Source organism: Cotesia typhae, unplaced genomic scaffold (genome assembly GCF_013202065.1).
Source record: "Cotesia typhae breed Kobodo isofemale line unplaced genomic scaffold, CoteBio_Ctyphae contig_11, whole genome shotgun sequence".
In the NCBI taxonomy this organism is placed as follows: Eukaryota; Metazoa; Arthropoda; class Insecta; order Hymenoptera; family Braconidae; genus Cotesia; species Cotesia typhae.
In genome coordinates, this window is record NW_027423711.1 from 2,508,547 (window position 1) to 2,525,715 (window position 17,169).

Consider the following 17,169-nt stretch of genomic DNA (forward strand, 5'->3'; position numbering starts at 1 on the left):
CTCCAAAAAAATCACTCCAATAGCTTCGAATAATTTATTTTTAATTAGTTTGTTAATTTATATATTTTTATTTTACTCTTTGCTTTTTACTTTGTAAATTTCTATTGAACTTCAGCTAAGCTTCAGAAAAAAAATTATTACAAAAGAATAAAAAAAAAATTTTTATTTTTAAAAAATGTAAGTGCAATTTTTTAAAAATATTATTTAGTTCTGATTTAATAATTAAAAAAAAATTAACAATGCCGGCTAACTTTAGTATTATAGTTTTACGTCATTTTTTTAAACATGAAAAGTATTTCGCATGGAGCCGGAATAGCGAGACTTCAATTGAACCTAACCTATCAAAATGTGTCAGTTTAATTGTTGTTACTTACACGTTGTTGGTTTTTATTACAATTTATTAATTGTTTGTTTTAATAATAAATAGTGCAATATTTTATTTAAATGATGAATAAAAAAAATAAATCATAGATTGACATTAAACATTTAATAAAATAATAATTTCTTGAGAAATATAAAGTTTCGAACGTTGGAAAAAATTTAATAACATACAACTCTGTAAATACTATAAAAAAATATTAATGGAACAATTTTCACGAATTATCAGTAAGTTTTTGTAATTAAAAATTTTATGATCCTAAATATAGTATACATGACGGTTTTTTAGTTTTTCAATAAAACTTGTTAAAAAAAAATTGATCAATTTGACGTTTGAAATTGTCAAATGTTTTCTAATTGAAGGATCATAAAAATCAAGCATGACAATAAAGTTAGCCGATATCTGAAAATTTTTATAATTTATTTTATTGAAAAATTATTTAAAAAAAATTAATTGAAAAAATTTCATGAGAATCAATTTAGCAGATATTTGATAATTTTTAGAATTTTTGAAAACAAATAAATTATGAAAAAAAAAAAATTGACATCTAGAAATTTAAAAGAATAAAAAATGCAATTTTTTATAATAAATTAAATTGTTAAATAAAATTAAAAATTGGTCAGGTGACAGCTAATTTTAATGTCATCAATTTAGCTGATGATAATTAATTTTAAAAATCTTTTTAACAAATAAATTATTGCAAAAAAAATGAAAACAAAAAATTGACATTTAAAAAATTAAAAAATTAAAACATGCAATTTTTCAGAAATAATTTTTCGGAGCAAATTTATTTATTAAAATAAATAAAAAAATTATAATAGTGACAAGCTAACTTTAATGCCATAAAAATTTCACATGTAGAAAGTTTTAAAAATTATATGTGCAATTTTGTAAAAATGTTTTTTTAGTTCTAATTTATTTAATAAAAAAAATCGAGAATTATTGAACGTCGGCTAATTTTAATATCACAAATAAAACTATTTCATTAAAATCATGTGAGGTATTTGTACGAGAAAAAAAAATAATGATAAAATTTTTCAGCTTCACCAAAAGCACCACAGAAAAATTTAACAGGAAATTCGAGGATTGTCAAGGACTTGGCCGCTGATATCCATGGAGATATCCAAAAATGGAACGGCATTCATTTGCATGGATTGTCAATAATAAAGTCAATAACAGCAATGAAAACTGATGATTCATTTTCAGAAGGTCTTCAAGATCTTTGTGACCAGTTGGAAGGCGACGTTGATCAATTAGTAATTTTTTTTTTTCATAATTCCTTTGTCAAATCTGTGACCATACTAATTTTCTATTTTGGTATACAATTAAATTTATATTTCTTACTATATATGATCGGAAGAATAAATAAAATTAATTTTACAATTAAGTTTTACTTCCTTGTTATTAAAAAATAAATATGTAATTTGAAACAGGAAATTCTAATGGTAGTGTTACTAGTTTATTTAGAATATCTTTATTTAAAATGAGTAATCATATTTCTATTTGTAATGTTATATATTTATTCGGTGTCAAGTCCACTCAATCTATTTCACTGAGTATTAATTAATGTCTTCTAATTAAAAATATCTGTGATGAAACATCTAATTAATTAATGAATTTTATTTACGAAAGTCATGAGCAATATATAATAATAAAAAAATATGATTTCTTGTTTAATTTATAAATTTGTTGAAGTAAAGTTGACATTATAATTTAATCATTATATAAATTAAAGAAAGTTGAAATTAAGTGGCTATTACCGAATAAAAACACGACTATTAATTTATAAAAAATGTATTTTAAGTAGACAGTAAAAAAAAAAAAAAATACCTTAATAAATTAATTTAATTCTAGGATTCAATAGTCGAAAGATTGAATCGCGCTGTAAGCCAAATAAAAACAGTAGCCCTATTACAAACAATTCAGGATAAATTGTTTGTAACTTGGAGAGTTGAACATTTTGGTAAATATTTTTTTATTAATTAAATATTTAGACTAATAAATAAAATGGATTAATTTTTTATAAAAACTGAAAAATCATTAAATTAATTAATTAATTAATTATTCAATCAGTGAAAGCGGTAGAGCAAATTCATGAAGCTTACAAAGAGGAATTAGAATTGAAGAGAAAAATTTTGGAAAACGTTGCGCATGGTTCCAGTGATTCCTGGAAAATGCTTCATCTGGCAGCCTGGGTACACCAACCAATGATTCCTCATAATTTACACGTGACTCTGGAGTCTTTGCTTGTTGAAACAGGTCATAGGTAACAATAAGAGTAACCATCAAGCGATTACAATTAAATAAAAATATTAATAAAATTAAAACGAACTTTTCTTTATTATCTAATCTTGACAGCAATGATAATTATAACACTTGTATGGAGTTATTTTTATTTAACTGGAATTGACATTAAATCTGCTAGCAGTTTAAATAGCTTCAGATTTTTTAAACATTGAGCGTTTTTTTTTTTTTTTTTTTTTTTTTTTTTTTTTTTTTCAACTCTAGATAATTAAATATTTACAAATGACTTATTATTAAAACCATGATATTTATTGCGTGGATGGAATATTTTCTTTGTACGAAAATATGTCTACAATATTTATATATTTTTTTTAAATCATATATTGAGGCCTTTCAATAATTTATATATTGAGATATAAATAATAACTGAAGATCTCATTTTAAGTGATACTGATTTTGAATAATTTATGTACAGCGTTTTAATTTTCTTTTTTGTTATCTTAACTGTTCATTTTAAATCTATATTTCGTCTACTTTAAGTATTTTCAACTCAATTAATTCTACACCAAACCGAGAAGAGCAATAAAATATAAGCTGTACTTTCATCTCATAAATATAAAATTTCTTTATAATCCAAAAATATATTTACTTATATTTTTATTATTGTACTTATAATAATGATAAAGTATACAAATAAATATATACACAAAATAAATATTGTCCCAAATTAAATTTCACCAAAGTTTTTTTTTTTTTTTTTTTTTTTTTTTTTTTAAATGCAATCTAATCTGAGATCCGAAAATATCTATAAAAAATTGATAACAAGACTGCCTCATAAATGAATAATTTTAAGTTATTTATTTGTTACTCACTAGCACATTAACAAAAAAAAAAGACTAGTTTAGTAAAAAATCGACAGACATCTTTAAGGGGGTATTCTAGTCTAGAAGCATGAATTTCAGATAATTTTTTGAAATACATTTTTTTATGTTATTCATTAGCATTACAAGAATACAGAAATAAATAAAAAAATTTTTTGAGACCCTCCCTTCTTAATCAGCTGCTAATTTTTTGAATTTTCAACTTTTTAAAATTTTTTTCTGTATTTTTATAACATTAATAAATAACATAAAAAAATGTATAGTAAAAATATTAATTGCCTTTTTTTTATGACACTTAAAAAAATTACCTGAAATTCACGCTTCTAGACTAGAATTCCTCCTTAATGCGCTGAATCAAATTTGCCTCAATCATCAATAATATTAATTCTATTAATATACATTCACGACTTATAACACGACAAATAACACAATTATTTTACATAGTCACACATTTTATACTTCTACTAACGACTTAGTTAAAAATAATAGTTATTGAAAAATATATATGTGGTCAATAAAAAATATTTTTTTTAAATAAATGCTTACGTACTTGTTATTTTTCTTTTTATATAAATACGATTACTGATATTGCGAATGCATGAGATACTTATTTGCTTATACTGAAAACAATAAAACACTCTTGTGTAACAATAAATTATATGTTTGACATACAAAGTACATTTCAAAGATATGCAGTATACAGTATAAAAAAATATTAAATATGTGTTCAAGGTAATAATATTTAAATCAGCTTCTAGTATTTCTGTTGAACTCTTCACTCAGCGCTTCGAAATCAAGGTCAGTGTCCAAATTAGCAGTATTGCTGCTTATTAAATTACTATCTAAAATATTATCTGGCATTATATTTTTGAGTCTTTCGGACACCAGCTCATCAACGAGACGCGTTTGATCAACGAGCTGCAACTGTTCAACTAATTTTTCATCCATCATTAAATTTTTATCAATAACGCTATTACTAGTCAGTAAATCTAAATCGTAATTTGTCATCTTAGTAATATCTAAATTATCAGCACTAACAAACAAATTATCATCACAATTACTTGTCATTATCGGTACAACACTGTCATTCATAATCGTCTGCAAGTTATTTGATAATTTACAAAGTATATCTTTGTTACTGTGATTACCGCTATTAAATGCCTCCGTTTTATTACATTGATTGCTAGAATTATCGCTCGCAGTAGACGATACTGGAATTATTTTAGGTATTATTTTTTGAAAACCTTTTGTAAATGTCTGCGTATCATTACAACTATTACTCTGCCCCGTATTATCAGTATAACTATTATTATTAACTTGCAACTTAAAACTCTGTGTAGAATTTTTTTGTTGATAAGTACCAACAGCGCCGTTTTCTAATTTAACAAAACCAATCTGCTGTATTGGCTCTAATTTAATAAACGTCTGCGTTAAACAATTATCTATCTTATTCTGTTCATAATTATTATCGTTCAATTTTGTATTCGTAAACTCTGACGATGTAGACGAAGACGTCGACAAAGAGAGCGACGATAAAGATGATTGACTATTGGTTATATCCAATTTGCTGCCATTTAACTTGGTAAATCCTTCTTGAGCAGGTTCTAATTTTTTGAACGTATGTTTCGAAGTGTTTATCTGAATTTTTTGAAACCCAGGATTATCTAAAATCTGGCTCTGAATCTCTGGATTAGAGATAAGTAATTTTGTCGACAAATTACTGTGCGATTTGCTTAAACTGTCTGTTGAATTAATTGGACTGCTGTTCCTAGGCATAAGCGTTAACGCAGTAAGAACTTCTGGACAGTTTACATTGACGGATTCAAACTTTCGATCGTTCAAAAAATTAGAAACATTTACATTTAAATTGATATTGTTATCACCAAAGTGATTCAAACGCTTGTCGATATTTTCTTTCCCATCGTCGTTGTCAATTTTCGACAATTTCGACGGTGGTTCTTCTTCAGTAGATGTTGTGAATGATGTGTTGTAAAATTGATTTGAACTTTTAAATATTTCTTCATTAACGTTGTAATAACCAGGAACTAGTCCCAGAGTATCGCAAAGCAAATCGTCATTCAATTCAAGAACGTGTTCATCTTTATCTTCGTCATCATTCTCCGGAGACAACATTGTGCTGACTCTCTCACGCGCTGTATCAACTAAAGTCTTCAATTCGCTGAGAAACGTTTTCAAACAATTATCCGATTTGATAACCATGAGATCAAACAATGATTGTGCATTAAGAACAGGCTTAGCTGCTATTTTAAGTATCTCTTCAGTGTCACAGGCGACTAAAGCTTCCTTTAATTTAATCTGCCGTCTTTCTGACTTAGCTTCTGGAGTAATGTAGGCCCAGGGTCCGCGTCGCTTGCCCTTACGTTTGAACTGGTCTTGGGGGTACTGTGGCGACTGCTTCAGTTCTGGCTCTGCCGTCATCGGCGGTAACTGATCAGAACTACCATGATCAGGGTACAGCTCGAAGTGTTTGGTCATTCGCGAGCGTCCTAAATAAATTTTGTTGCATGTCGGACAACGAAAGTGGTCGGATATTTTACGTTTAGGACCTTCGTAGCCTGTCAGCAAGTCCTTAGCAGCTTCTTCAGAGTCGATCTTGTCGTTGTTGACGTAGTAATCGCTGTATCCGCCGTCTGAGTCATCCAGATCAGGCTCCATGAAATCTAGATGGTGAAGATGTTTGTAGTCACGCACGATATGCTTCGGCGGCCGTGACAAACGGCCAGAGCGTGTTCGAGCCACGTGTTTCTTTCGTTCGTCCTTAATTATTTAAATAAAAATTAAATTATTAAACAGTTTAATTTTTTTTTTCAAGAAATTTAAAAAATTTTCAAGTATTAAATATTGTACCTTAGCCTCTTCGGAGTCGTCTTCGACTATCATAGACTTAGTTGGTTTCTTCTTCGGCCTACCGCGCTTGCCACCACGAGATTTTAACAAATTCATTGGATTTCTGATCCTCAGATCTAATTCTTCCGGGAATACAACTCTAAAATAGACATTTTATATTAAAAACAAAATTTTTATCAAGATTGATTATTTTGTTTTTATTAATTACTAACCGATAGACTATTTTTTCATTTGGAATTGACGACTCTTGACTTCGTTGCTGTAATACATGAGCAATTTGTTTCAGTTGTGACTGCGTTAATTTTTGTGAGCTGTAAAATAAAAAAAATTTGATAAATTGAATTAAAATAATATTAAAAAGTTAATCAATGATTAATAATAATAAATTACCTATGAAAAGTATGTCCTTGTTGAACAATTTGAATAGGATTTTCATTGGACCCCAATGGCTTAGCTAAATTAGTCTGTGCAGCAGTTTCTGAAGAAAGCATTCCCACAGTTTTTGGCTTTTTAACATCCATTTTATTCATCACCAAATCACTGGATCTCTTGAAATCGTTGCTCTGCACGCGCTTAACAGTATCCATCGATAGACTCTGCGGTGCAACTGTGATAATCTTCTGTAAGCTACCAGCACCATTTAGCGCTGCTGTAATTGGTGAACTAACTCCTAGATTTTGCTTGGGAACCACCTTAGGCTGAGGCTTGAGTATCGACACTGGAGTGGACACCGACGTTCCATTTCGTTGAATCAGCCCAGCATTAACAGACCGAAAATTCTGCGGCCTTATCGTCGTACCAGCTGGAAAAGTTATCGATGACTTTAAAGAATTAATTGGTACCTTCGTCGCCGTGGTTGCCAGCTTGCCAATACTGGCCGTCATCATTCGCGGGGTAAATTGGGCGGTCCTTGACGAAATAACTCCTGTAGATATTTTGCCTCCAATTAAACTACCAGCAGTAATTTTTCCATTTACTGACTCATTTATTGCTGTTGTTTTATTAACAACCGCAGTAAATTGTCCAGCATTGGTTTCTTGAATAGCACCAGTTACACGTGGTAACAGCCTTATTTGCTGAGTATTACCTAGACTCTGTGACCTCACGCCATTGGCTATTAAATTACCGTTTTTATTATTGATAATACTAATATTATTGTTACCATTACTGTTATTACTAGTATTACACTGACCACTGGTGTTGCCACCAGCATTAGTGTTTGTTACTCGCTGATTTGATGACTCACAGGTGATTATTTGAGGAGTTAATAACTGTGCTGATAGTGAGTTGCCATGAACAACTTGGGAAGCAACAGACGTACCTTTGAATACATGAGAATTAACAGAATTCAGCAGAGTTGATACTTTGGGAAGTAAAACTGAATTCTGATTTTGATGCTGACTTCCATTATTTCCTGAATTAATTGTAGAAATATTACCATTAATTAATTTATTATTACTAATAAGTTGTATACTTTTACTTGTTTTCAAAATAGTTTGTGCCGGTTTTATAATAAATTGCGACGAGGGTAAAAATATCGGCAGCTTCTGGAGTACTTGGGGCGAAGAAGAAGGAGAAGAAGAAGAAGAAGAAGAAGAAGAAGAAGAAGAAGAAGAAGAAGACGATGCTGCTGCTGCTGCTGTAGAAAAATTCTGCTGAATATTTTTACCATCAATAGCCAATTGGATTTCGTTGAAATTCGAGGAAATATTACTGAGGCCCGCTTTTTTGGAAGAATCTGAATGAATAAATAATGCCTGGACGTTGGATCGGGTGTTGGGCTCAAAGTCAATTGTTTTAGCACCGGAGCTGGTGATGTCATCGATGGTAATTGATTTGCTGGCGGTGTCGGCATCATGTCCGTCTAATTTGTCGTCGATCGACCACCTGGCCGTCTCATAGTCGATCGTTTCAGGTGTGCCCGGTGAAGCTGAATCAAACTTACTCTGACTCTGGGTATTGTGGTAGCCGTTGAGCGCAGTAGATTGACACTGTTGTTGTTGTTGTTGTTGTTGTTGTTGGTGTTGGTGTTGTTGAGACTGGTAAGACAATTCATCGGGTTGATCATTAGCACAAGAGTCAACCTCAAAATTTAAATTAAGCTCCGCGGCCTGGGCCTGAGTAAGATGAATTGTATGCGACGCGTCACCGTCTGTTAAAAATGTTACAAATTCATGGTCATCATCATTTATTACTTCCTGGAATGCACGTTGAAGCAAATCGGTAGTGTTACATGTTACTCCGTTTGTAAATACAGTTGAATTTGCTATTTCAGCCATAGTTACAGTTAAAATTTAATTATTAATTTTGTATTTACTTATTTCGACTTCATTATTTTAAGTATTTTTTAGTGTTTTTAATTACTATTATTGACTATATATTTATTTTTTTTATTTCACTTACACTGTGTATTTATAGAATAAAAACTAAGTCTTACACGTTTTCGCGCAAACAGAAACAGAAAACATTAGATACTTGAGAAGTTTGGTTATTTTTAATAGTTTCTTTCGTTGTGTTACTTACTTCAATCTACTCGAGCGGCAATAAAAAAAATTTCTCTGTTATCCACAGTGGGTAAGCAAAACTTGAAATTCTGAAATTCATTGGTTAGCGAGTAAATAAAAAAAAAAAAAAATTAAACAGCAAATATTTATAAAAACAAAACAATTTTTTTACGACACCAAATTTAACAGACATCTAAAAATTTTATAGATTTTTGTAATAATTAAATTTTGGCAAAAAAAAATTCGACTTGTAGAAATGTAAAAAAATCAAAGGTAATTATTTACAAGTGGGTCCAGGATTTTCATTTTCATTTTTTTGGATAAAAGTTTTTTTTGAAAATTTTGATGTTTTTTTTTTTTTAAATACATAAAAAAATAATAAGTTGATTATTACAATTTTAACAAATAAATTTTCTTAAAAATGTATTGATTTTAAAAAAATATATGATATTCAACTTTTTTTTTTACTTGTTCGTTTTTTTTTTGTACTTTAAAAAAAATATAAAATAGAAATTTTGTCCAATAATATGAGCCAAAATTTTTTCCAACTTTTGAAGGCAAAAATGCTATTGAAATTTTCATTTTTTTCTTTCACGACATTTTTTATCATAAATCCGCCGTAAAAACAAGCAGAAAAAAAAAGTGTTAATTTTTCACCTAGATATGGCCAAAAATAAGGTGGACCCCATTTGTTAATAATTATCTTTAATTTTTTTACATTAATGATTAAAATTAACTGAAATAACTATATTAACTTAATTTTTGAAATTACAGCCAACATTTTTATAACTAAGCCACTACTTACATAATTTTATCTTATGTTATTTATTAAATGGATTTTTGAATAATTAAACCATGAAAAATATGAGTAAACAGTATGATATTTTATTAAAAAATAACAGTATAGTATTTTATATTATTTATACATTCATTTTTTAATATCATCTATAATAATGTTAATTCGTCATTTATTACAAATTATTGAGTGTAAATAAAAACTTCAATTTAATCACCATCAATATACAATTTATCTTTTCTAAAAATTCATATCAATAAAAATAAGTTTGAGATATATTTATAAAAAATACTTAATCTCCGATTGTTTAAGTCTGACAATTGTATTAATTTATTAATGGTGATTTTTTTTACTACAGATTTTTTGATGTACATATTAAATGTCTGCGAAACTTTGAAAAATTTAAACACTTGGAATTATAAAAAAATCAATTTTTTCTAATTTTAATTTTGTTGTGTGCACACATTTAAGTACATATACAAACAATTTAATGTTAGTAGGACACGTGTGTTCACAATTATACACACATGTGTAAAGCCCTCTTGGAGCGTTAGCACTTTAATAAGGCTAAGGGCGAAAACTAAAAGTTTTTTTCTGAAAACTGTATTTTCAAAGTTAGTAGAGTAATAACAAAATTTCGATAATTCAAACGGAAGAGATCACGCTCACCGCAAGACACACTTTCATATTAATTAATTAATAAAAAAAGCTCTTCCGAAAGAATTATAAAAAAATCATCTTTTCCGGCTTTCTAAGTAAGTTTAATTCTTAAGGGGACGCGGTGGCTTAGCGGCCTAAAATTTAAGCTATTTTAAAAAATTTTATTTCTAAAAATAATGACGGATTTTAAATTAGTATAAGTATACTTATCGCATGAACTAAAATAAAAAAAAAAAAAATAAGTATACTTATACTAATTAAAAATCCGTAATTTTTTTTATTTTAGATCAGAGGGAGAGATAAATCACCACCCACCAGTCAGGTCCATTTTCTTTGGACAGGGGAAAAATTCATGGCCATTTTTCTAATTAAAAAAAAAAATTTTTTTCGTCTTAATTTTCATTTTTGTGTAGTTGATAAGTAAAAAATAAGTGTAAAAAAATTTTAAAGCATTAGTCATTACCTTTATATAGAAATAAAATTTTTTAAAATAGCTTAAATTTTAAGTCGCTAAATCAAAGACTGCTAAGTGAAAAAAAATTATAATTTATTTAGCTAGAAAACACATTAAAATGTCTTTTTCAAAAATTAGTAGAAGTCACGTTAGAAAATAATTTTTATTTTTTACAGTTTTTGATATCTTACTATCAACAACACCACACCAGAGATATTTTAAAGAAATTTTATATGTATTTTAATATTTTTAAAGAATTAAAAGCTCAACAACCATTACTGCCGTTTTGGCTTAGTCATATTTAAGTACAAGAATTTTGACCTATTCTCGTACTAATGATTATGAAAGTAAACATAAATCTCTTATATATCATATTTTGAATAATAAAAATTATACAAAATCTCTCGTTACATTTAATTCAAATTTATATCATAGTTAACTTTTTGCTTTGTAGTTAATGATATATTTGTATTATCAGGTAAGAGATGAAATAAGATGATTTCAGACTACAGATGAATTTAATCAACCGCAGCCTGAAATCATCCTTTCTTCTCCTTCCATCGTTACATTATTTAAATAAATCACTTGCATTGAAGCTTCAAGGTTTAATGCCTTTTTAGCCAGTCGAAAAAAGCCAATTAATAATTGTATTTTAAACTTAATTTAGTTTTTTTAAAATTCAAAATAAAGAAACGTAAAATAAAATTGTTTTCTTTCGACTGGCTAAAAAAGCATTCAAACTTGAAGTTTCAATACAATTAACATAAAAAAATTTTTCTATGGCGTCAGTAATTAAAAATAATAAAAAATTGTCAAAAATATAAAAATAACTTATTATTCTTATTGCTGCAAACTTTGAGTCAAATAATAAAAATTTTTGTGACAGTGCTCTTTTCATATAATCAATCATTATGATTAATAAATTTTAAGTAATAGCAATAATTCAAAAATTATGCAGATTCAAAATGTCAATATTAATTAATAATTATTAAGACTATGAATCGTAGAAAAATAACCAGTAATTAATTGCAATAGTTTTGATAATAATTATAATTTGTTTGCTTCTAGATATTAATTGGGTTTGAAATTCGTTTTTTATCAAAGTTTCGCAAACGTTTCAGTCTGCATCTTCAGAGCTAGGCTTCTGCGATAATTATATCGAAAAAGCTTAGCCCTGAAGATGAAAACTGAAACGTTTGAGAAACGTCGGCAGAAAGCTTATTTCAAACAATTTGATCAGGCAGACATTTGTAAATTTAAATAATAATAATAATAATAATAATAATAAATTTTTAAAGGCTTCAGTTTCAAAAAATTAATAATTAATTTTTTACCGACGTTTTAAAAATAAGATACTCGTTTCATTTCCGTTGTTTAAAATAAAAAATCAAATAAAAGTCGTTGTAAAAAATTATTGGAAGAAAATTCCTCTAATTATTTAGAGTTCAAAGCCTAACTAAAAACTATTCAGTCAAGTATGATAAAATGTTGTGTGGCAAATAATCTCATGACTAAAGTTGTATTACATCATTTTAATATTTGAATCGAGTTCAAACAAAAACTTTCAATGTCTTTATTAGTTTGTAAACTTGCCTAAAAATTGGCTTATTTGAACCCACTAATAGACATATAAAATAAAAGTCTCGAAGTCAAAAATGTATTAGCAACAAAAATCATTTTATACATAATAATTTAAAGAAGACTTTGAGAAGCACTGAATTTTAGTTATATTAACAAATAGAAAATAGTTCGTATCATACGGTAATAGACGTTACGTCTCGCCTCAGAATAGTTATCAGCTACTGCAACGTCCGAAAATTCAGGAGTAGTTGTGAGTGTAATAACAACACCATAGTTTGTATCACCAACAGTCTTTACAATAGACTCTTGGTTTTTAATATTTAAAATAGCGCATATTTCATTCAATGCTAATGATAGTTTCGATATGTCATTCTGAATTTGGTATAAATTTAAATTTTGATAAAATTCAAAAAATTTTGATAGTTGCGAACTATTGAGGGAGCTTTTAAAATGAGTATGATACAATGACAATTTTACTTTCACCGAATCAACATTTAATATATGAGCTTTAGACAAGTTTGGAAATAACGACAAAGCTTTCTTAATTATATGACTAGTTTTTTCAGGAGAATCTATTGATAATTCTTTTGAAGTATAGGTATTAATTTCATTAGTATTCATTTCATCTTTACTAAATTTAGTGACACATGGGATTGTATTGTCACGTATCTTATATTGGAGTTTTTGTGCCTCAGACATATTTTCCAAATCTTCTAACATTTTTTTGGCGCAAATATACTTAGCTTGTTTTTTCTTGCCGTTAGACATACCTTCTACAACATAAGTCCCCACGGTGCAAGTCATTGTGAAGTCGGAGTGACCTTGAACATAAACTCCCTCGCTGTAACACGGCATGACATACCCATGCTTCAAGCATTGTTCCTGAAAAAGAATCGATAAAAACATTCATAAGATACACTTGGAATTAATATAATAATAACATCTCTTCAATATAAAATAATTAAAAAGCTATGTATAAATAATTACAACGATTTTTTATTACAATTGTAATAAAAAATCGTTAAAAACAAAGTTAAGTTACTGGATAAGAACCTTAATGGTTAATATGCTTAAAAAATTTATTGGAAAATTCGAGTATTTAATTGAATATTTCCTTTTCTGATAATTATTTATAATTTTGTATTTCTTTCTCTAAAAATCTAAGAATCTAGTCAACAAACACTGTTTTGCTTACTTGTAATTTCCCGATGAAATTTACTTCGTTTAACATTGAGGAAGGTGAGTTTTCCGGAGAATTAATATTTTCTGCTTCGTAAAAAATATTAATGTTTTTACTTTTCAATTGCAGTATCAAATTTTCAGCAGCCAGATATTTCGCTGTCTGTTTGCTTTTCGATTCCCCAGTAGCCGAAAAACGATGACCCCGGATTTCACATACTACTCGGTAGGCGAAGGAACATATTGTCGAAGATGTAGTGATGATATCGTATTTCGGCAAGGGATAACAATTTTTTTGCAAGAATTCTTGTAACACTGAAATCGGATTCTTACTCATCTGTTTAAAAAAAAGCTCACTTAACTAAATTGATTAATACATCTGGTTTTAAATATTCCTGTATCCATACATAATATTATCTCCACGTATAACATGCAGAAATACTTGAATTTTATCAGAAACTTAAATTCTGCAACTATTCATCAATTTTGAGAAATTCTCCACACAGAAAATATTACCTCTCCACATAAATATTATCGTTGAGCGGTACTTTATAAGTGAAAAGTACTATCAATAATAAATTATTTTTTAGAAAACGATTGAAAACATTATTCTTTATATTAACTCCTATTTTACTTGTAGAATATGTAGACATTTAAGAACTTAAAAAAAATTTTTTTTAGACAAAAAAAATCCATTTAAAAATAAAAAAAAATTAAGAATGTAAATTTTCTAAAATGAATTTTCAGCACTAATTTATTTTTTGAATAAATTTAAAAGCTATAAAATTTTTGCTGATTTTTAAATTATCATTTTAATATTTTATTAATTCAATTACAAAATAAATAAAAAAATTTGCACGGGTAGAAAATTAAGAAATTTTTTAATTTTTTAGGCAGAACCAAATTTTGAAAAAAAAAAAAAAAAAAAAAAAAAAAAATTAATCTTTTTGTAAAAGAAAATAATCATCAGACAAGTACTAAATTTATTCTTTATAAAAAATGAAAAAAATAAAGTATTAATTTTTACCTTGACAAATAAAAATTTTTTCCTCAAAAAAATTATAAATTAATTGTTTAATCCAATAAAATGATCTAGATAAAATGACGCAATAGATCTTTTTTCACTTGACGACCGAGCGGTGTTATCACTTCAAGTTCACCATTGCAACTAACTTGTTTTCCCTTTTGAAATTCTAGTTATATGTGCCTTCAATTCTGTATGTCTATCCTCTTTTGTTATTGAAATACAAATGAATATATGTTGAGCATCCAGTGATGTTCACGCCCAGGCATAAGGATTACGTGTCCATTTGTGATAGGAGCCGATAGATTTTGAAACACTCCAGAATTGCAAACACAAAGACCGAGGAAGACCACAACCAACCATTGCAACTTGAAACGTTTTTTTTGTAGATGTTTTCAACAAGCCATCGGTCGTAATTTGCACTGTAAAAATATTTATAATTAATATTTACAGCTTACATTTATTTTAGAGACATTTTTCTACTCTACGGCTAATGAATTCTAGGATCAACAGATTCGGTAGAATCTGGCGCCAAGTTCCATTCTCAAGCCAGACTACCGAGTGTGTATATACCGTAAGCAGAATCGTTTTTTGAGGTTACAAGTTTTTTTTCAAATTTAATTTGATTTTTTTTTTATATGATATTTTATAATAGTAGTTCATGCTTTTTATTACGCGTATTACTTGATTATTAACAATTATCTTTATAATTTTTATTTAAAATTATTAAAAATAATCAGCAAAAACTATAGCGGCCCAGATTTTTAGATTTTAACTTTTACTTTTTTCTTATGTAAAAAGCGGACGGCCAGAGACTAAATAATATAACGATGCATGCTAATCTTATGATAGATGGAAAACTACAGTGAAAAAAAGATATTTGACAGCTTGCAATTACACACGCCAGGCGGCGCAAGAATAACTTTTACATGAACTATAGCTTAAAGGGGATAGTTTGCCACCGGAAATGTATTAAATTAAAATTGTCAATTTTTATTATAATTACAAAAAAAACTGAAATCCGAACAAAAACAGTTTCACTGTAAAAAAATCGTGCCAAGTCCACGTTCATAAGACTATTAAGAAAAAAAAATTTTATTTCTTTACAAAAAGATATAAAATAAAAAATTAAAAAATCCAAGTAACCGATATGGTTGTATATGATTTTCGAAAATTAAAAAAAAATTTTTGTAAATTTACAAATTAAAAGAAACAATTTTGGAACGTACTTGGTGTGCGTTATTGTGTACTTGAATTTTTTTTAAGTGCACTAGTAGATACAATTTAGGAATTTCATAAAAAGTGAAATATTTCGTAACTACGTTTTAAACTTAACTAAGTTTTCATTTGTCGAAGTTGAGTAGGAGACAATTATTTTATCGACTACATCATACCAATTTAATTTTTGCTCCATTTTTTTATTTTGTTGTTCACAAGTTCAATTAAAAATAATAAATTTATTTGTAATACTTTTGAAATATTAAAAAATATTATAACACTGAAGTTGACAGATATTAAAATTTTTTTGGAGTTTTATAGCAATTAAATTATTAAAAAAAAAAGTTTCACGTGTGAAAATTAATAAAAGTTACAAGTGAAAATTTTTAGAACCATTTTTTTTATTATAATTGATTTGTTACAAAAATTCTTAAAATTGACAGCTGACGGCTAACTTCAGTATTGTCAAAATACAAGTATGAGTAATTAAAATGGTACAAAAATGAAAATTAAGTTAGCTATCTAAAACGTTTTTTTTATTGAAAACATGGTTACAAAAAAATAAAAAAAAAAAAAAAAAGCACGTGTAAAAAATTTCAAAAACTGCAAATGCAATTTAAAAAAAAATTTTTTTGCTTTAATTTAATTATTAAAAAAAAAAATTAAAAAAATTTAGAACGTCGGTTAACTTTAAATAACACTGAAGTTGGCAGATATAAAAATTTTTTTAGATATTTACAGCAATTAAATTATTATAAAAAAAATTAATTAAAAAGTTTTATATGTAAAAATTAATAAAAGTTACAAGTAAAAATTTTTAGAAGCATTTTTTTATATTAATTGATTTATTAAAAAAAATTTTTAAATAAACAGCTGATTGCTAACTTCAGTATTATGAAGTTGACAGATATTAAAAATTTTTTTGGAATTTCACATCAATTAAATTATTAAAAAAAAGTTTAATTAAAAAGTTTCACATGTAAAAATGAATAAAAATGACAAGTGAAAATTTTTAGAAGCATTTTTTTATATTAATTGATTTATTAAAAAAAAATTTTTAAATAAACAGCTGACCGCTAACTTCAGTATTATAACTTTAATGACATAAAAAGCAAAGTAAATCGCAAATAAACAAACCTGAATTAATTTAAGCGCGCATAGTAGTTCCAACTATAAGATAAAGTAATGTAGAGAGTGCGCACTCCATGTTCCTTCCCTTTTATTCCTACTCGATAAATGTACAGCAACAAACGTTAACTGTTGGTTCGTCCGCTTTACACTTTCCACGCCATGACGAAAAATTCACGGTGGAGTAGGAGTATTGTGGCTGTGACAGGTCGATCCTCCAACGGCGAGATTACCTAATAATACGATCAATACA

The 17,169-nt window shown here is 27.4% G+C and overlaps 3 protein-coding genes across 5 annotated transcripts; 1 reads left to right on the forward strand and 2 right to left on the reverse strand.

Annotated features, from left to right (window-relative positions):
- Positions 1-303: 303 nt before the first annotated feature.
- Positions 304-2,870, forward strand: LOC141527726 (cyclin-dependent kinase 2-interacting protein-like). Its single transcript, XM_074243356.1, has 4 exons — positions 304-606; positions 1,421-1,635; positions 2,234-2,342; positions 2,453-2,870. Exons 1-4 carry the CDS (start codon positions 582-584, stop codon positions 2,647-2,649), a joined length of 546 nt encoding a protein of 181 aa, XP_074099457.1. The 5' UTR covers positions 304-581; the 3' UTR covers positions 2,650-2,870.
- On the reverse strand, positions 2,696-8,817 carry LOC141527534 (uncharacterized). Its single transcript, XM_074243075.1, has 4 exons — positions 6,763-8,817; positions 6,585-6,683; positions 6,373-6,511; positions 2,696-6,282 (listed from the first exon to the last, which is right to left on the reverse strand). Exons 1-4 carry the CDS (start codon positions 8,649-8,651, stop codon positions 4,252-4,254), a joined length of 4,158 nt encoding a protein of 1,385 aa, XP_074099176.1. The 5' UTR covers positions 8,652-8,817; the 3' UTR covers positions 2,696-4,251.
- A 3,690-nt stretch (positions 8,818-12,507) lies between these two features.
- On the reverse strand, positions 12,508-17,051 carry LOC141527591 (uncharacterized). 3 transcript variants are annotated; one of them, XM_074243173.1, is made up of 4 exons: positions 16,926-17,051; positions 14,574-14,992; positions 13,563-13,883; positions 12,508-13,249 (listed from the first exon to the last, which is right to left on the reverse strand). In XM_074243173.1, exons 3-4 carry the CDS (start codon positions 13,881-13,883, stop codon positions 12,512-12,514), a joined length of 1,059 nt encoding a protein of 352 aa, XP_074099274.1. In that variant the 5' UTR covers positions 14,574-14,992; positions 16,926-17,051; the 3' UTR covers positions 12,508-12,511. The 3 variants fall into 3 exon arrangements, with proteins under 3 accessions (XP_074099274.1, XP_074099263.1, XP_074099268.1); XM_074243162.1 differs by lacking the exon at positions 16,926-17,051 and adding an exon at positions 15,144-15,783; XM_074243167.1 differs by lacking the exon at positions 16,926-17,051 and adding an exon at positions 15,059-15,783.
- Between the last annotated feature and the right edge of the window lie 118 nt (positions 17,052-17,169).